This window comes from Saccoglossus kowalevskii, chromosome 16 (assembly GCF_978046115.1).
Source record: "Saccoglossus kowalevskii chromosome 16, keSacKowa6.1, whole genome shotgun sequence".
In the NCBI taxonomy this organism is placed as follows: domain Eukaryota; kingdom Metazoa; phylum Hemichordata; class Enteropneusta; family Harrimaniidae; genus Saccoglossus; species Saccoglossus kowalevskii.
Window position 1 is genome coordinate 30,077,135 of NC_140656.1, and position 21,957 is coordinate 30,099,091.

At 35.0% G+C, this 21,957-nt stretch overlaps 1 protein-coding gene across 1 annotated transcript; it reads right to left on the reverse strand.

Moving 5' to 3' along the window:
• Positions 1–227: 227 nt before the first annotated feature.
• Positions 228–17,741, reverse strand: LOC102809332 (uncharacterized). The gene is made up of 5 exons (XM_085491634.1): positions 17,500–17,741; positions 6,685–6,791; positions 6,024–6,199; positions 2,214–2,355; positions 228–1,431 (listed from the first exon to the last, which is right to left on the reverse strand). Exons 1-5 carry the CDS (start codon positions 17,559–17,561, stop codon positions 872–874), a joined length of 1,047 nt encoding a protein of 348 aa, XP_085347760.1. The 5' UTR covers positions 17,562–17,741; the 3' UTR covers positions 228–871.
• Between the last annotated feature and the right edge of the window lie 4,216 nt (positions 17,742–21,957).

Below are 21,957 nucleotides of genomic sequence, written 5' to 3' on the forward strand. Positions count from 1 at the left end.
ACAATTTGAAATGAACTTGAAATTGACTTATGACTGTAAACAGTATAAGTGAAATTGTCTTGGTAAAATGTCTAATCATTTACACGTATACAATTTACAATTTTATATCCTTTAAATTCAGTTTAATGAAACCTGTTTGCATCGACTTCGCTTCTATTCGTTTTCTCCCCAATGTGTATTCTCGACATAGCGATGTTCTCCACACAATCACATCAGTTCCCAATTAATTATTTGAAAAATATAGTTTTTATTGCAATTAAATGCTGTTAAAGATGCCGTAACCATTAATACTCCGTATAGTCAAAGATCCAACTAAAGATAGCGTGCACACAGCAACACTGAGGTGTCGTGAGCCCAATATGTTTGAAAAGATGACGTAACAGCGTCAATTATTTGTTTCTGTCTATTAGCAGAAATAAAACCAAGACACACGACCCTGAAATAGTCGCACATAGTGCGAACGCGATCGTGTGGTGTATATTGCCTTTAAACTAAATTATAGATTACAGAAAATGAATTGATATGAATAAATCAAATGTGGTTCAGCCATTTCCTGCCACGTAATTTCATTCATTATATCATAAGTTATTTTTACATTTCTGAATTTCAGACTTGTCTGCGCACGAACCAAAACAAAAAGCTATTTAAATTAACAACATATATACAAGTAAAAGAGTCCAGTTTCACAAGATATGAGGTCATAACATCCACCAGTCGTTCAGTCAGATTTACCGATTCGTTGAGTTTTGAACCTAGGTAAGGTAATGTAAACAACGTAAATGCTCTGGTTGTACATGGGCAGTGGCTGTCACGTGATTGCACAATCATTTGCATAACAACATATTACCTCAGTTATCTGCCATATTACTAATTAACTGAACGCCGTGGTGAGAGGTGTTTGGTCGCTGATCGTGTTGGTCAAATTGTCCGTCTCGTGATCTTGGCGGTACATATTAGCGAACGCCAAAGCCTGTGCCGCTCCGTAAATAACCTCCGGTAATGTGGGCGACACAGGAGAACATGAGAGAATTGAGTCATCCGAAACCGAAGAATCGCTCCAGTCACATTCTCTTTTAATGCTTTGACCCCCGGTTGTTATATTTATTGGGGATTTGGGAGGCACTGAGTCAAAAGAAGCTGCTGTGTTCAAGTCACACTCGGCACTTTCCCATTGTGACGCTATTGTACAACTGGAAGGCACTTCGTTAGATGATTTTAAAGGGTAATTGTGCGATGACATGCGCAGAAACTCTTTCTCTTTTTCAATGTTATGGTTCCATTCCATGTACGGGCGCGTCCAGAGCTGCCTTTGATACATTTTCATGGCTGGAGTCTGCTTAAGCTTCATCTTCAGAGTTGTCACACTGCGTCCTTGTTCTTTGCACATCGACTGGTGGGTATCAAGTTTGGGACGGCGACCAAGTTTGATACCTGCAAAAAAACAAGACATTTTATATACAAAACAATTTATTTATTTTAAGAAAACCAATGAAACAAAAGTATTCCGCTACTCACTTCAAACAGTCGTCATTGTATACGTACACGAGGGCAGTATGAATGAAGTGGGCCTGGAAATCGTATAACATGTTTTATCAACAGATGATAATCGAACAAATTGTAAATTGGGACAACCATGATGATGAATTAATACATAAAAGTACAGAATATAATCATCAGCACTGTGTTTTCACTTCATCGCATCTTAAGACTTATACGGTAAGTATTTGTATGCTAATAATGTCTCATATCAACTACTAACAATGATGTGCATGTTAATTTAAACAAATTAAATTAATTTTGCAATGCGATTGTTGTTTTTCAATCGGGTCACATGATCTCAAATAAAAGAAAAAAAATACAATATGGACAATAACAGTTGATGAACAATAGGAATAAAATAATTATTAGTTGGGTAAAAACTGAGCTACATTCTCGTGAGCCGTCGATCCGAACAACAATAACTGCTCTTTTAACAGTCGCTTCAAGGGGCGTGATAAACGAAGATGACTGAGCTCTGAAACGAAGGTCCTCTTTTAACTGAATGCGCATGCGCATTCGTATACGTTGGTACATCAAATCATTTTTTTACGCACATCGTAAACTCTTGATCAAATTCATCAACACACAACAGCGATGTTGTCATCAACTTTAGCAACGTGGAACTTGAATGCAATCTAGGCCTGGTATGCAAATTAGAAGAATTTTACTCTTACCTTCTGGGGACATTCCTAAGGCCAAGCATCGATAAAAACGGCAATAGCGACATGAATTCCGCGTGTCAGGCGTCATGTTACAATTATTCGTCTTTGAACACATGTAATGAGCTCCCTCTCGGATACTTCTTCTGTAAAAACACTAAAAATAAGAAAAAACATAACCAAATTTTAGGGAAATGAGAGAATTTGAAAGTCAAATACAACTGAGAACAGAATTGCGTGACTGTATCAAACTTGGTCACGAAGACCATTCTTATTTAGTAACAAAAAAAAAAGATTTCATAACGTGAATGCATCATATTCGGTTTGTTGTTAAAAACGGCATGACCGCTGAAACGATCTTTGGGCAAAAATTGTATATTACTGATTCACTCATTCTTGTATTTCTACATTGTTTCCAAGCACTGCCCAGTCTGATAACTTGACATCACGCGGTAACACGATTGACCTATGCGAATAGCCGTTGCAGCGCATAGTATTTTAAAGAAATGTAGCCGGCTTAGAAGTTAACCATTGACTGAGCTGTGTCCGTGGCTTTTAAGATCGCAGTGGAATCAACAAGTCAGAAATCGTAGCAAATTTTATATTTTGTTTTTATATTTATCGAGTTGGCAGCATGTAATGTGTTTGTATTGCGCATCAAAATTCATATTTGAATGCGAAACTTTTGATTTTATATATATATTTGTCAATTATACAACACGATAACGTTTATTTACGTGCGTCTGATATCTTAAATGGCTGGCATGTCGTGAAAGCATTTTGCCAAGATTCTGGGTTGTACTCTTGACGCAACAAAGGCATTATTTCATATTTATAAATGTCAATGGCAGTTGAATCAAACAAACCAATCACCGAGCACAGTGCATAAATACACCATTTGAAATGTTATTCCGATGTTATTCAATCGGCCAATAAAAACCTCTCGTTTCAGTTTGCATTGTGAAATTTATAATTATTTATGAAGATGAGAGAAATGGCTATGTTACTCCGAGATTATCATATTGTTGCTATAGATTCTTTCACACTTTAATTTACTTCGCACCCATGTTATTGCAAGTAACGAGTGGGTGGTGCTCGAACGAGTAAAGCATGAGACATTTTTTTTTCGAATAAGTTTTTTCGCGCAACACGAATCTATTCAATCTGATTGGTCAGCTACCCTGGTTCAAGTGAGGGTGACTTCCGGTATAGGTGCTGCATTGTTTGTCGGATGTGTCAATTACTCTATTGTTGACGTCTAGTGGTCTCTGTAGTTCAGGTAAAGGGCGTGAAATTACTAAGCGTCGCCATAGATATACGATATGGTGGTAAATAGCAGACTCTCGTGATAACTTGTTTAAAACACGAGACTTCAGACACGCGATGTACATACAAGTACACGCTATTCTGTCCTCGGCTGTACTCGAAGATCGCGGATAACGATGTCACGCACAGTTCCTTGTTTAAACTTCGAAATGTTTAATTATGGAAATGTTTTATAAAAGAATGTCAAATTAAGTCAATTTCATTCACCTGAGTATTTTTCGCTAAACTCCAAACATAGGGGTTTTACGACGGTCAAATATATCCGCTTTGTCCAAAAGTAGGCTGAAATGTGTAGGAAAAAGTGCGTCGACATTTATAATATTTGCATATTATAAGTGTTCTGTGCATCTGTTTTCAACAGTTATGCATCACTTCATTCTTGGTTTGTGTCTATTGTTTCTAGTTGTCTCCTTTCTATTTCATATAGCATATATTGATATTGATATTATATTAATAATTAAGTAATGGTAGCGATTATTACGTCACATAAAAGGTTACAGTAATCACGTCTTGATCATGTTTGACAACACGGGATTGTTGATGGTTGGAGAGAACTGATAGTATTAGAATTTTTGGGTGTAATATTGACCATCAACAAAGAAACACAATCTTCCGAGTGTGAATTCCACGGCACCGAGGAAGCATCACCTGTTAAAGTCTGGTAGATTTTAATGCCTGGCGTACTTAAGTGAGTGAGCGAGCGAGCGAGCGGGCGAGTGACAAAAATACCAGTAAGCTTGGAGTTACTGGGGACATGCCAGCAAAATACCAGTACGTGTTACTGGGGACGCAAAGACGAATGACAAATACGTGATTTCTATGTTTCTGCGTTTTGTCATTCGAACAGTAAAGTCTTTTTTTGGATCGTAGTCGTACAAATAAAAGCATTGATCTGAAATAGGTAATTGCCATTGACTATATAGGCTCTGTCGCAAACATGTTGACCTACATTCTAAAGAAGAGGTCGACGATTGTACTGGAGGCACAAGTGTGGCCACTTGTATTTAAGAGGTCATATAAACTAAGCCACCGAACAAACAGTTCTGATGCATTCTGGTCACCAAGAACTACCAATAGTATTCCAATATTATCTGATGAGCACTGTATACATATGTCCACCGTGACTCTCTGTAACAAATATATAACTTATCACTTCGATAACTGTTAGCCACAGTGTTACTGTGAAAATCCATGTGTCTCGCCTGATGCATTTAATTGCAACATAATTTGTTTTCGATTTAATAACTTTTCGATTTAATAATTTCTAAAAATAATCTGGCCTACTAAACTAACTAGGCCACCATATTTATTTAAAGTCTGGAAATGTATTACACAGTGACCGGGTACTAAATATTATTTTAATAGGCCACTACTTGAATCGTAAATCAGAGATTGCATACCTGTATACAACGTGGTTGAGGAGGATACGAGTGTGTGGATGTATAAAAGTCTGATGGCAAAATTTAAGACGACTGTTACCTATATGGCATAGTTTCATTATAATGTAGGTCAATATGGAATATTCGCCATCTGTCGAGACTGCTAGCCAAACCAAAGATATCAGACCGTGATAGCTAAAAATGTTACCGTGTGCTAAACAACAGACAGGTGATTACTATCAACCGTGGGCAGTCGTTAGCGTTACCGACTGGTACGACAGGCCACGGGAAGTAAATCAATAAGTCGTGTTCTCACATAATGTTACGATATGACAATGCACCACACCAACAATGAACTGCGCTAAGATTCTAGTAGTGTATGAGTTGTTTGTTTAAACATTTAAACGGCTCCATTTTCCTGGCCAAAAATATTGCACACTTTTCTGTACTTCCATAATTTCTTCGTTAATTATGAAAGATATGTCCATAATTGTTCATGTTTACCTGTATTTTAATAATATGTAAGTCTATTTTGTCACAAAGCAGCAAAAGTTCGCCGTTCAAACATTGACCTAGGTGAGGCGTACGACCCAGTTAACGAGTACATTATATCGGTCGATATTAAATGTAGTCCATGTAGTGGGTTATTTATCTTTTAACAGTGATACAAAACAATGTACCGGTGGTCGAGCGAGGCAGGCAGATATGGTATGATTAAATGGGACAATCAAAGTATAGAGAAAAATAACACTAAGATACGTATTTGCGTCATCGTGAGTTTTCAGTTTATATGTATTGAGGTAACAAGTTGGCACACACACATACTACAGCACTGTATTATTTACATTCCACTTAAACACGCTGTCCACGACTGAACACAATTGACATATGTAAACTCTGGTGTAGTCTCCATTTGATAACTCTAAGTTTAGTTATTTACTCGAACTGTACGTTTTATTGTATTTGGACCGATACACGAAGATTAGCTCCTGAACTAAAACTTGCCAATTCAAGAACATTTCTCGAAAAAAATATGGTGATCCGTCACTCATGGTTGACGATTTTAAATTGTACATTATACTTATCAGTGGTCTATATTGTGTCAGTGGTTGTTGCCTACCTTACAGCCTTCGCATGTATATACACCAAAGTGAAGTCCTGATGATATGTCTCCACATACTTGGCATGCTATCTTGCTTGTCGGAGAAGTAGGGGTAGAGGACTGTGGTGCTGATGAAGTAATTAAGGACGAGCTGGACAGATCATCAACCTCTTGTTTCACGGACAATCCACAGTCTGCTTTGAAAATGCGTTTCAGCTTATTAATAAACGTTATCGGAAAATTCACTGGTTTCTCAAAATATGTAATCAATTTAAATCATATTATGACTAGTAAGATACTTCAAAAACATGTTATAACATTATCTATGCACCGTTTTAGCACATTATTGCTAAAAATATCATTTATAAACTTCAGTTCATTTTCTAAAATTGACACTGATATTTATGACTAACACACTTTTGAACATGAATGATTCTTCGGGATTATTTATTTTAAAGCCAGGGTTTCTCAATTTCACAAATTGCATCATGGCATATTATTGTTCTTGCTGTTTAAACAAATAATCTGCATATCCAGTAGGGGAAAATGGATCCAATAAGCATACCCCGATCTTTAATTAGTTCATTCGATGTTTATACCAATGTTCCCGAAAATCACCACATTAAATAATGTCTATTCACCGTTTACGCCGAAGGATTAACACAAACAATATACCTACCTTGAACACCAAGATCAGTGTAATTCTGGACTCCATACTTGCGGTGTTTAGTGGCACAGTATCGACTCGATGCAGGCTGACTGTCATCACCCATGTATGTCAACAGTCTGAAACAAACAAAAATATATCTTATGATTATCAAGTAGTACATCACCCAGCACTTAGCAGTTATTGTTTGCGCTTCATATAAAATTTAATCAGAAAAAAACAAATGCGTACCTCTCATCTACGAGTAGCAATACATTTGTCGAGTAATTAACACCTCCGCATAAAACGCCAGATCCGATGTAATAGCTAGCATTCACTCATAAGAATAATAATAAACCGGCACATATGTGAAGTGATTACAAGTTAACGTTACATGCGTTTATCCGTAACGTCACACACATATATATATATATATACACGGCGTGCACAAAACGCAACAACAGGGAGATCTGTTATTGACATCGCTCATGTACGAACAAAGTATTAAAATATGTACATACGAATCAATTGTCAACGGTAACCATGACGACAATCATTCGAACCTCCCCCTATCACGGAGAGGCACTTGATAACGAATTATTTGCTTTTGTTGTTGAATGACGTAGATATGTAAGCCGGTCAGAGTTTACATTAGTTACGATGTTGGGGCACATTATTGGTGGAGATAGGTCTAGGGCAGGGTCGTCTTGGGTGGTTAAAATTCAACATACATGTAATCACTGAATTTATCCGACGTTACTTATCTTATCATTAGTGTCAGAAAATATTTGAGTTTTCATAGCATCATTATTCACACTCACTCCAATTTGTATCTGCATTAATAATCATCGAAATTATTATTATGTATGCCGCACCGTTCTGACATATTTTTGCGATTAAAATAACCCCTAATTTAAACAATAGGTCGTTCAATTCACACTGTACGCCACCGCTCATTCACAATTTCAAGTAGAACAAATTAACGACCTGTCCGTATAAAATGGAATCAACGCCGGTAACTATGACGTGTGCATATGGATCTGCTAAACATTACTCGGGCACATGTACATTCAATGTGCGTCTTTCATCATGACAGCGTTTATTATATCGAGACCATGCAAGATGGTATAAAGGCTCAACATTGATACGTATCGTTTTGAAGCAATAAGTAATCAATTAATAAATGCAAACAACTACCGTTAGCCCACTGAGAATCGAATACTATTTTTACTGGAGAAAGTAATCACGACTGAACAGAATCGTTAATATACGATAATAACAGTTTTTCAATAGATTGTTCGTAAGTCTTGTGCTCTTGTGTATACATGCATTACAGTCTGTACAAAGATACTACATTGCGGCGTTTTTTACGTAATTGCCTAGATTCATGGAACAGATGGATAGGACTCTCAGCTCTCTACCTTCCTGTCATTTTGTACTAGCTTTTAATACAACCCACTTTACTTTCACAAAACGCCTTTCATTTCGCTGTTTCAAGCCAATCAAGAATAGAAAAAAAGAGGTATTGACTCTTCCCTGTATTGCAATGTAAACACGTAATATATTGGTACAAGCAATCGAGAACACATTGCGTTTTCAGGTATAAATGGCGTTCGATATAAATATTGTGTTGGGAATGTTTTATGTCATATCTAGATATGCAATTATTAAGTTTAAATCGTTTTCAAAACCGGGTATCCGTAAACATGAATTGAATGTCTATTTCAAACGAAACGCATACCGTTCTGCATAATTATAACTGAAACAAGCACATGCGTTAGGATTTGAGCTATGTATAGTTTATCCCCATGTATACTTTAGTAGGGAGCTCGCCGGTATAGATGAGAAAGATTGGGAAAACAACCTGAAACCAGCTGCTGCGACGTCACGCATTACTTTTCTACTTTTGAAAAGTAGAATTTTATGAGGGCACAGAAGAAACATTTTACTCTTCTATCCTGTCACTGTCTATTTCATTTCCTTAAATATGTATTGACGTGTATATACAAGAAATGAATGAAGTGAAATTAATCCAACTTAGTTCAGAATGTGAGTATATCAAGAGCTGGTGCATAGCAAATCAATACTACACGGGGAACCAAGAATGTTATATAAAAGTAAAATAGAAAAATAAACTTTGTATTAAATATACATATGTCGTATCCTGGTAAATCTAATAGTTGGAAGCTGATAGTTACATTCGTATGAATCCATACTAACCATAAACAAGTGTACCGTGTAATTCCAATATGAAATATAGATGCAAGCAGCGGTTAATATGAAATGACGTGTATAGTCTCAACAATATTATATCCAGGCATTTCATGTCAGACTTTACATGATACATGTATATCTTAAATTATCAAATGCATAACTTTCGTATCACCACAGTGTCGGAAACGATATTTTCTTTTAGGCAATATAATGGGATTATATATAATTATTTATTGTATAGGATTTTATCTATGTAATATTTGTTGTAATATTTGTATTTTATCCCGTATATGGCGTCGTCGTCGTCACCTCAAAAACATGAGTTGTCAGACAAGATTGAGCAGGTACAAATATATTTGTCTCAAATTACATTCACATTCACATTGCAGCACATCCAATATCCAACTGTAGAATACTGAACATTCCAATGTTATTAACACCAAACGTTTTAAATCAAATCTGTTTTTATGCCTCAAAAAACATTTGTAAAAATAGGTTTCTGTTAAAATCAGTAAATTGCAGAAAATTTTAGACGCATGTCTGTTTCGTGTAATTGTGGTTGAGATATTTTCTTTATACAGTTTTAAACCTGCGTCACTCAGCAATTTTAATGGTATCACCCAATAATTTAAATTTATTTGTGCATGTAAATTGTCATGTAAATTTGTTTTCCATTTTTCATATCTCTAAGAGAGTTTGCTCGTAAATGAATAATAATATAAATTACAAAACTTATTGAATCAACTCAAATTGACAATCGTGTGATATGTGCTCATAATTATTGTGGGAAATGGTCGAATGCGAATGCTGAATAATCCAAAAAAGTTACATACATCCCACTGGCTTCTTTTACGGAATACCAAAGAACTGGGACGAGATGAGGACTCTGTCTACTATAAATTCAAATAATATAGATAATACATGGGTCGTGTGTAAAACAAACTTGGTGCAACTGTCACAACTAATCGAGACAATGTATCGAGTTGTTATTATTTATTTCATGTTTATTCATTACTAATTTGGTAGCTGTACAGTCAGGCTGGACATTGACTGGTTGCCTATAACAACATCAAGCACGGTGTCAAGGTATAAAATGTTGTACTTAAAAGATTGCAGACGTAAGTTCACGTGAGGTGATATCCCATCCCACACTCCCCATAAGTACCAATTTTCTACATTGTCATTGGAGTTGACTTGTTTATGTAGTGGTCAGTACACCAGTCTAGCATAAGCATAAGCAGGTCGTGGAGTTGTAATTTTAACTTATTGGATGCATATATATATATATATTCATATTATTTTTCAAGTATACGAGAAAATCTTAAAGGTTTTGTAGAATAACAGCTATAAAACAGCCATTGTCATACTATATTTATAATAGTATTTGATCTGTGTGTACAAATGAGGTAATTGTGGAAAATACAATCAGTGTGTCACTTAAAAATTAATATTACACTATTTTCAGCACCTATGACGGCAGAACAAATCAATAAGGACGCTTCGTACAGCATTATAAAACCAATTTCAACAAACCAATTTGCAGGTCTTATTCCTTTCTCAAGATGCAGGTATTTGCACAATGAATATAAAAATCAAAATTAAAATACTGCTATAGACTAATCTAATTAATTAATTCACAATAACGTGTACGAATCTACATTTAAATTGTACTACGAATGTATTTGATGGTAACAACGCGAAATAATAAATCAATAATAAACTTCTTATTATGTAGTACCAGCAAACGTACCTATGTACGATTTGCATTTACATAGTATGTCAAGCAAATCGTTTGCTAGCTATCGGCGATGCTGGCCTTCAATGTCAGCTAATGGCTTTCTTGATTCAATGTATACTTTCTGGGTATAAGCCATAGACTATTTTATGGGCAAATCTATGCAGAATCGAAATACATTCTATGGCTGTTTACAAGACACCGGGTGAATCAATGCCGCCATGCCAAGCTGGCAAACAACGTACCCAATACCCGTCACACTTTGATTCAAAGATATCGACAATACGTCATATTATGTTATTTGGTTTATAACAATACCGACATACAATCCATATTAAGACTTATATGGTGGTATGTCTGGATAGTTGGATGGAAGATTACACGGAAGATCTAGACTCACAAGGAGATTTCTTAATTTAAATATTAAGCGGGAAAAATTCTTTGAAACCGTTTTATTTGATAGATTTACAAGTATTTCATTATTTGACTAGCGGATTATAAATATATTCGAATAAAAGGTGTTCTAATCCACATCATATTATATATTATCCAATACGTTCGTTTATTAATTTAGTAATTTAATTTTCTCTCAAATTGATATTTTATTAAAATTGTTTAAATCAGTAAGACAGGACACGAAGTTTTTATCTGTAATTTTTATTTTTTGTACGGTTCTTGTATATTGTGTTTTTGCAATAGATGATATAGTATATATATATAACGTGGTGTGTGCATACTTTAAACTGTCAGAAACGATCATGAAATATATTGTAACAAACTCTAAAAAGCTCAAGGTTTGTCAAATTAACGAGCCCGAAATCTTTGGTCATCTGATACTGTGCCTATATTTGAGACCACTACAGGTAGCCCTTGTACGAAAACGTGAAATCAGACTTCACTAATAAACCCCAAAAGAATTGATTCATTCCATCATGTAATAAATGTCAAATTTGTTGAAGCAAAAGAACCGACTTGGATTCTGCCCACTTTAGAGTTAATTTGTCAGATGGGAAGGGATAGATTTGTTTTTGCTTTATGGGAACCGATCCAATGATTATTATGAGTTATATAATGGTTAGATACTGTAAACACATTAATTAGTCACTGGGTTTAAATTTCGCTATTTTCGCTGAGAAGTAAAATCCTCTAAATCAAATGTACATGAACATGTACAATAACAATACAATTCATTGCTTGTAATCTCTTGAAATTAAAATACAGTGAACATGCTCAAAACACAAAAATAGTGAAATTAAATGCAGTGATAATAAATTGTTTTACAGTAAATCAATGACACCGTAGTTCTGACATTACACTGAATAAAATAGTAGTCACATTGTTGTTAATGAGGATATAGCATTATCTAATCCACTTATACAATAATAGAGTATAACCTTGGCGAAGAGTGCTACAAATTAATAACCTGGTCGATTGGGCGTATACTGAGTCAAACTTAAAACTGCCCAACTCCTCTGGGAGCCTATATAAACCCAACGTGCATCGGGAAAGTGAAAAACACTTTAATTTTGGTTGACTTTTCCGTGAGCCGAAAACAATGGTAACGTTTTCTTTTGCTGTGCGTAATTGCAGAATCAACTATAAAACTAACACTAATAATGCGTCCTCACAATATAAGGGCCGTAAACTCAATCACAAATATACGTTCAATTGATGCTTCTGGCACTGGAAGTTCAGTTCACAATTTACTGGCAAATACAGTGGTTGTTTTCGTCGATCATCGTTGTTTTCATTAAGAAAAAACATAACAGGGTCAATACGAATACACGGCCTACCTGACCCATGCTTTATCTAGTGTACTTGTGTAATAAAAACACGACAAGTAACATTGATTTATACTCGATGTACAATACAATCAGTGCAACACCCGTGTTTTCGGTGTTCTTTTGTATTGACCGCTACCGGGGAACAACAACGCTATTCGTGGTATTTATATGAGGTTAGCGGTCAAATCATGTGGATGACACATGATACACATAATAATATAAATACGCCATCGCTTATTTTTTATAAGCTTCTGTGTATTAAACGTGAATGTTACATCTCTGATGTACCTGATATAGAAATATTGTATATAGGAAGTATTTCATTCCATTCCAATTGTAGAATGGATGGACTGGAATATTCTGTGGGAAAACAGTGTGTGGACATTATAAAGACAACAATTGTGTAATTTAAATTACCTTGTGAAAATGTTAATAAATAAATTGTCGCCTGACATATATGAATATAATATTTGCAAAACAAACATACAATCGAATTCCTCCAGACAGGTTTTCAAATGGATACATCCTAATGGATCCCAATCTATTCTACCACGTTGTTATGCAAATATGTTTTGATATTCACTTAAAATAACAAATATATATATATATATATATAGAGAGAGAGAGAGAGAGAGAGAGAGAGAGAATACAGTCTTCGATAATAAAACAACAACACCGCCTTTTTATACCATGGCTGCCATATAGCGTATATTTAGTCAAGCGAAAACGCGAAAACGCCAATAATTTCTTTCGCCTCTTCCAAAAGTCAACAAAAACCAGCAAGTAATTTATTTTATTTATCCCATTCTCCGCATTATTCTCTTGGGGTATTCAGATCTGAATCCCCTATCATCACGGCGGAATACTTGTCATCTCGACGGAATAGACGGATGTGCGGCGCTTACAGCTTTCTCACGCAGTGTGATTCGCTGTATTAACTGCGGATAAACCTATCACTTCACGGCGGGTTGCGTGTTAAAAGACTTGTCTTGTGTGCTATAAAGTAAATAATTACACTGTCATAACAATGACCCCACACAATGACCTGCAACAGAGAGGTCATTCAACTATTGTTTTTCCGTCACAGGGGAGTGTGGCAGAAGAATGTCTTGGACTTTCAAAGTGTCGCCAATATTGTTCAGTGTTTGGTAACGCGCAGTGTGCTCCTGTCGTATCGCAATTGTAATGATATTTGATATTCACACCTATGTCACAATTACGATTCATTAAAGTTAACAAAACACTCAGTCATGTAGCATGCGTACATAGTATATGGATACTTGAGATGTGACACAACATATAGATTTAAAAAAAAACACTCATATTAGTCTAGTATGATATATGCCTACAAATATCTGACATTACTAATAAGGTATTTAGACTTGTATAAAACTATCTCTAGTATCAAAACCACTCATATTAGTCTAGTATGATATATGCCTACAAATATCTGACATTACTAATAAGGTATTTAGACTTGTATAAAACTATCTCTAGTATCAAAACCACTCATATTAGTCTAGTATGATATATGCCTACTAATATCTGACATTACTAATAAGGTATTTAGACTTGTATAAAACTATCTCTAGTTTCAAAACCACTCATATTAGTCTAGTATGATATATGCCTACTAATATCTGACATTACTAATAAGGTATTTAGACTTGTATAAAACTATCTCTAGTATCAAAACCACTCATATTAGTCTAGTATGATATATGCCTACTAATATCTGACATTACTAATAAGGTATTTAGACTTGTATAAAACTATCTCTAGTATCAAAACCACTCATTTTAGTCTAGTATGATATATGCCTACAAATATCTAACATTACTAATAAGGTATTTAGACTTGTATAAAACTATCTCTAGTATCAAAACCACTCATTTTAGTCTAGTGTGATATATGCCTACTAATATCTGACATTACTAATAAGATATTTAGACTTGTATAAAACTATCTCTAGTATCAAAACCACTCATGTTAGTCTAGTATGATATATGCCTACTAATATCTGACATTACTAATAAGGTATTTAGACTTGTATAAAACTATCTCTAGTTTCAAAACCACTCATGTTAGTCTAGTATGATATATGCCTACTAATATCTAACATTACTAATAAGGTATTTAGACTTGTATAAAACTATCTCTAGTATCAAAACCACTCATATTAGTCTAGTATGATATATGCCTACTAATATCTAACATTACTAATAAGGTATTTAGACTTGTATAAAACTATCTCTAGTATCAAAACCACTCATATTAGTCTAGTATGATATATGCCTACTAATATCTAACATTACTAATAAGGTATTTAGACTTGTATAAAACTATCTCTAGTATCAAAACCACTCATGTTAGTCTAGTATGATATATGCCTACTAATATCTAACATTACTAATAAGGTATTTAGACTTGTATAAAACTATCTCTAGTATCAAAACCACTCATATTAGTCTAGTATGATATATGCCTACTAATATCTAACATTACTAATAAGGTATTTAGACTTGTATAAAACTATCTCTAGTATCAAAACCACTCATGTTAGTCTAGTATGATATATGCCTACTAATATCTAACATTACTAATAAGGTATTTAGACTTGTATAAAACTATCTCTAGTATCAAAACCACTCATATTAGTCTAGTATGATATATGCCTACTAATATCTGACATTACTAATAAGGTATTTAGACTTGTATAAAACTATCTCTAGTATCAAAACCACTCATATTAGTCTAGTATGATATATGCCTACTAATATCTAACATTACTAATAAGGTATTTAGACTTGTATAAAACTATCTCTAGTATCAAAACCACTCATGTTAGTCTAGTATGATATATGCCTACTAATATCTAACATTACTAATAAGGTATTTAGACGTGTATAAAACTATCTCTAGTATCAAAACCACTCATATTAGTCTAGTATGATATATGCTTACTAATATCTGACATTACTAATAAGGTATTTAGACTTGTATAAAACTATCTCTAGTATCAAAACCACTCATGTTAGTCTAGTATGATATATGCCTACTAATATCTCACATTACTAATAAGGTATTTAAACTGGTATAAAACTATCTCTAGTATCAAAACCACTCATATTAGTCTAGTATGATATATGCTTACTAATATCTAACATTACTAATAAGGTATTTAAACTGGTATAAAACTATTTCTAGTATCAAAACCATTCATATTAGTCTAGTATGATATATGCCTACTAATATCTAACATTACTAATAAGGTATTTAGACTTGTATAAAACTATCTCTAGTATCAAAACCACTCATATTAGTCTAGTATGATATATGCCTACTAATATCTAACATTACTAATAAGGTATTTAAACTGGTATAAAACTATCTCTAGTATCAAAACCACTCATATTAGTCTAGTATGATATATGCCTACTAATATCTAACATTACTAATAAGGTATTTAAACTTGTATAAAACTATCTCTCGTATAAAAAATACAGATACGTATTCAATACTTATTCCTGTTTGGTATTTATGTCATAGAACACGTGTATAATTTTACCTAAAAGAACTTTTCTTTGAAAACTCACCCAAAACATGATATGAACACTGTGTTCTACTGAATTTAAAAACATCTTTTTTCCAACTTGAATGCAAATGTGAGCAAGTTGTGATTGCTTTGTTTAAGACATCAAAACAAGGTGCTATTCTCATTTCCATTAATCAAAAAAGGTTCCAAATAAACATGCTGCCCAATTCGACATCACTGAGACTGTACTTCGGAGACATTTTTCAACGACGGAAGTAGTATCACATTTAAGACGGAACTCTTGCAAATAATAAAGCGTACTTTCGGTTTGGTATCGGTGTTTAAGTAGCCCGGTTCCTAAATTGATATTTAAACCAAAATGCTTGATCGTAATTGTCACGTGGTCTCTTATTTGCATGACTCAACCGGGTAAGTGGATAACTACAGGTACTCCCTTATAAACCCAAGCTGCGATATTGATTACCGTAATTGCGTATGGCCATATTACAAGCTTTACCACGACTTTAGACGAATCGCAGGTTTTGGTATCACATGGTATTGTTGTTTGAGTACGTTTTACAATCTGTTGCCTTCCTACCCAATTGTATGGTCACTGAAATCATTCTATAAATATGTATGTAACTAACCACTGCATGGCACATAAGTACTTGATAAGGAACACCGTGAAATCTCAAAAATGTGCATTTATTCGGACCATTTGCGCCAACCTGTTCAATATGGTGACGTAATCGGGCGGAATATCACGACCATCCGATACCTTAAATGGTCTACAATCGAATTTAACAAACTCTGTCATAGAACTCGCTTCTACAAATGACCACATATCTCCTGTGTAATGCTAATTAATTTAGCTTAAAATATAATAACTATATCTTCATATATATTTTTTCTGTAGCATGGATGCTTCCTTATATTGAAGCACAGATAACACGCACTTTTATATTATACCATCAACTAAGCATTGTGTACGATTTATTATAAACTGAAGTGTCTCCTCGTCACAATCCCATGACTGTGACTTAGTACAATGATGTGCTTTCAGCGACGTAGTCGTGCGCTTCGAAGCAGCTCGGAACGGTAACTAAACTCTAAGTAAAACCAAGGGGTTCTTTGTCACTGGTAGGAATTAAAAAAATAAACATTCCCAAAACTTTATTGAGAATTGGCTATATTTTCACTGATACCAATAATGGATCGATAATAATTGTAAAAGGACATTCCAGAGACTAGTTGTCAATGTTTCAGTGTTTTAAGCTTGGTGACGTCAAGATGTAAAATCAAAAATTGACGTTGTATCTAATCATGTGTTATGTTTTACGTGATAACATAATAAGCATGCAAATTAATATAAAAGGAAAAAGGCGTACGCTGTACTCTGAAATATAACATAGGTCTGCTCATTTAATGGAAACATGTAGTTCTACGTACTAATATTGTCTTAAGCCTAGACTACTAGCAAAACGTGGAAGGTACTTCACACTGTCAGTTTTGTTATAAATATAGCCACACACATACCTCTGCCCCCAATAGCGCACAGAACATAGTCTAATCTTACCTACCTGGCAGTGCCTGTGTCTGTGCCACCGACTGAATTCCAATGGGGTTCCATTAAACACAGCATATGTACGAATGTGGTGAGGATGACGGGGACGTTTTGGTCAGGTATACCGTGTTGGTTGACTGTGGACAAATAAAGAAACCTGTGCGTTAGCGCCCGGCGTGTTCAAAACTGCCACCACATCGTGTGTTCTGCCGTCAGCTGCAGTGCGAGCTCTGCGTGAATTAACGACAAAGCCTTCGATGAGACAATAATCTGCCTAGTATATAACTGTCAGAATATCCATAAAACCGGCAACAGATTTATTGTGGCTATTGGCGAGGCAGGCATTGCGGAGACATACCGTGTTTGATCGACAACTGATCAAAGTGCCTCTCATTCATACGGGGGCAAGGTTGACGGCTGCACAGAAGACAAAATCAAAAGATTTGTTTAGTATAAATCCCATTCAAAGGTAATGCATTGATATATGTATAGGTAAGGGTATTGTTGCTATATGGCAACTGGGACCCTTTTCTGCTTACTTTGCTCTGGTCACTCTCGGGTTGTACACGATTGACATTCCTATTACTCCTAGGATTGTTATTGGGCCAACAATCGAAGCAGTGTAAAGAGATGGTCACGCAAACATTCTATACATACTTATTTTAAAACAGTTTCGACTTCGCGAAAATATTCAAACACATCACCGGAGAGTCCAGGAAGATTGCCGCGTGTTTCTATATATGTATATACGTAAATATCTTCTCTTATCTCCCTGTTAACAAGAATTGAAAGAAACGCTTAGAGCCGAAATACAAAGTTTTAACTTGACCAAAGACTGTCGGGTAAGAATTGCCCGAAACCAAGAGTCACTGATACACTCTACTCAATTACAATAATGTTCGTGAATACAGATCAATTTATTAAGTTCAAATGCAAACTGAAACGGTCTCGGCATGAGCGAGAGAGCAAGCCACATACTCACAAATGTAGGGCTACTGCCTGGTACAAATGCACGCAATCGCCATAATCATTTATAACTTTTGTTAATCGACAAAGAAGTGTTTATACATATGATGTGACGTTAGCACTGAGCCTATTCTATGTAAGAAAAGGCAAGTGTAATTTACTACTTATATCTTACGATAGACCTTCACATTCTGTCAATTTGTTAAGTTTAACACAATGATTTTCTGTAGATTTTGGTAAACGCTTTTGAACACGACGATAATTTTACCCATTTTCTGTATTCGGAAAAAAAAATCACGATTATGAAGGCGGATGTTAACCGAAAGAAATGAATTACAACAATATGTCTATACATTTATTATGTTTATAGCGTATGTATGTGACCCCGCCATGCGTACGTACATCACCAACCAGATATGGGGATACCATAAACCACCGATATGATGATGACCACGTAAACGTACAAATTTTCTCTGAGAATATATTCTACTATTTTTCCGCATCACTTCATATTTATGAGCAACTACAACTTTAGGTTATATGTACAAAGACCGTGACGTCAACACAACTATACACTTTCTGAACAGAAGCTGTTCATTTTTAACCGAACAACATGAAAGTTGTTTTCAGTACATTCAATTTATTATAATAATGTAGCTTTAATTACATTCAAACAACTGACTACATCCTTTTTGTTAAGGACTAACGATTTGTTATCACTTAAATCCAATTTATTACAACGCCAGTCAGGTATCAACGAGGTGTCACGTGTGAGTGACGTCTTCAACATTTACTATTTCATTATTTCTATGGTCGCGGTGTATTGACTGTACCCAGAACACAGGTTCAATTGCATCTCTGATTGTTGTCCTTAACAACCGCTGGTTACTCCGCGAAGTATCGGGCACTGGAATAAAATAAACATTATACATTTCGTCTATAATAGGAATTATAGCGAGATCCGATTACTTTTGCTATTAGTTGCCAAATTGCAATAGGGTATTAACATTAGCGATAGCGTCACAGTCTGTGCTCCGCGCGCTTTGTTGTCTTTTCAAACACCTAAATCGCGTAATTTTTATTTCGAAATCACTTATTTTTTATTTCCAAATTTGGCCACTATCTGTTATCAAACGGAACAAGTAGATTTGGACTACTTTGCGAACTATTGTGACACTTGACAATGGTGGTGAAATGGATAAATCATTCCGCGTCCGTTATGAGACAATGTTTTACCCAAATGGCGTATGCTAAATAATGACACACAAACCAATGGTACGTCAAAGACTATAAAATGCAATTAAAACCCTCCTTTCAGTTCTTTCTTCCATATCTTTCTTTTCTTTCTTTCCCTCAACCGACTTATACAAATAATGATAACGATAAAGGGAATCCCATATTTTTGATTGCCTTGGAAACAGAACTGATGAAAAACGAAGGTTCACACGAAATAAAAACAACCGTCAATGGCGCTAAACCTTTTGACTACCATTCAGAAAGATGATCAGATTTCTATAAAGTTCATTACATTATATGTCGAAATCAATAATTATAAGACGTTTTTAAAATACGCCCACTAACACAACATGACATGGAAACCCAGCCAATCAGCTACTATAGTGAACATCTCAAAATATTGTTCGTTCAAGGTGCGTGGACGTCTCCCATGGTTGAGTGGCATTGATGTAGAGCTCAGGCATAGTCACTTGTAACACAAAATGACACTGTTATAAAAGTCGGACATATACCATAATATTACGCACATACAGAATAAATAAATAAATAAATAAATAAATAAATAAATAAATAAATAAATAAATAAATAAATAAATAAATAAATAAATAAATAAATAAATAAATAAATAAATAAATAAATAAATAAATAAATAAATAAATAAATAAATAAATAAATAAATAAATAAATAAATAAATAAATAAATAAATAAATAAATAAATAAATAAATAAATAAATAAATAAATAAACATGATATCTAGCTGTCACTGATAAGCAATCTGAGGCAATGACGAAGCTACGTATCAGTAATGTATCTTGCTCAGTATCGTCAAAGTGACGTTTTGGATTTGGTTTCTTGTACGGATAAATATTACTACGAGTTTAGAACATTTTCTTACGATTAATATCTTTTGGAAATGAGTATCACGTTGCTTTTTGCTGAGTTCTAAGTTTTGCCGCTTCTTACGAAATTTGACTATTCCTTAGTGATACATTCCGGTAAAGAATCATAGATATTATCATCCTCAGAGACGCCCAATCACTTGTAGCTCTAACGTCGTCTCTAACGCAGATACATACTTTCACAGCAACGCTAATCAGCCGAAAGGTGTTCATTTGGAGATGATAGCTAGGTGTTAGTTAGGTGACAGCCAACGAATTCATCGGGCCTGTCAGTTACGCACTGGGCGACTCGAAGGTTGAAAACTAAAAAAATATTTTTAGTGATCAGAAAACCCGAAATTAGTCCAATAAAAACGTTATTTCAAAATATTGTTGTCAAGTGGAAATCACATAAAGAGGGTATTAACAAATTTCCCGCGCATACGACCCCGGACAACCTATGGTTCCGTATATACTAGTACTATCGGTTTTAAACACGTTTTATGTTCGAACGTTTCACCACTAGGGGGCGTTTTGAGAAGAGAGTTTCTCGGGGGCGGAGCTACGTCACAGACGTTCTACGTTGCTAAGACGCGCTGTACCACGTATTTCTATGGCGTTGTGTCGTCACCGGAAGCGCTGTCCCAGCACAACCCTCATCCTGCGTAACAAGGGTCACGCGCCATCCTCCGTGGGGCCGATGGTAGAGAATGCACAAACCTGTGTCATATGACGCCTTACTAGCCGATTTTGGCTAAAATTCCGCTCCGCCGCCTCTTTACAACAGTGTTTTTACGCGGGACTTGATATTGCTTTTTACAATTTGGGTTGCCTTTGGAATCACATATTTTAGTGAAATATTGTTTACAGAGTGAAATATCATTGTCATACATAATTTAATCTTTAAAACAACAGAAACTAACACATAATAACGATAATCAAATTTTTGTTTGAAGTTCGAACGTAGTTGCGTTATTTCCGGTTTCAACTAGTTCGAAAATAGAACGTCCTTGAGCGCAATAAAATCACGCGTAGAACTCCATCCGAACCAGACTCTAGCAGCGTAAACTTATTGCAATTTGCGCAATTTGGGCCCAGTTTGTTCTTACAAGTTTTCTAAGTTTCATTTATCATTATTTAGTAAACAGATCTCTGAAACGATTTAATATATCCGTAAAATACATGGCAATCGACGATTGACTTCGAAACGTTCGAAATTTCGAACAAACTCCCAGCACACCTAGCGCGATATGCGTCAGATCGGTGTAGAAGACGCCGAACTGCAGCGTCAATGATTTCTATGGGCTTTGTGCGCGCTGCTGTGGAACGCCGGTGGAGCCGGTGAAAATTCGAGAAACACAAACTCAACTTTGAAGTAATCCTGAACAACCA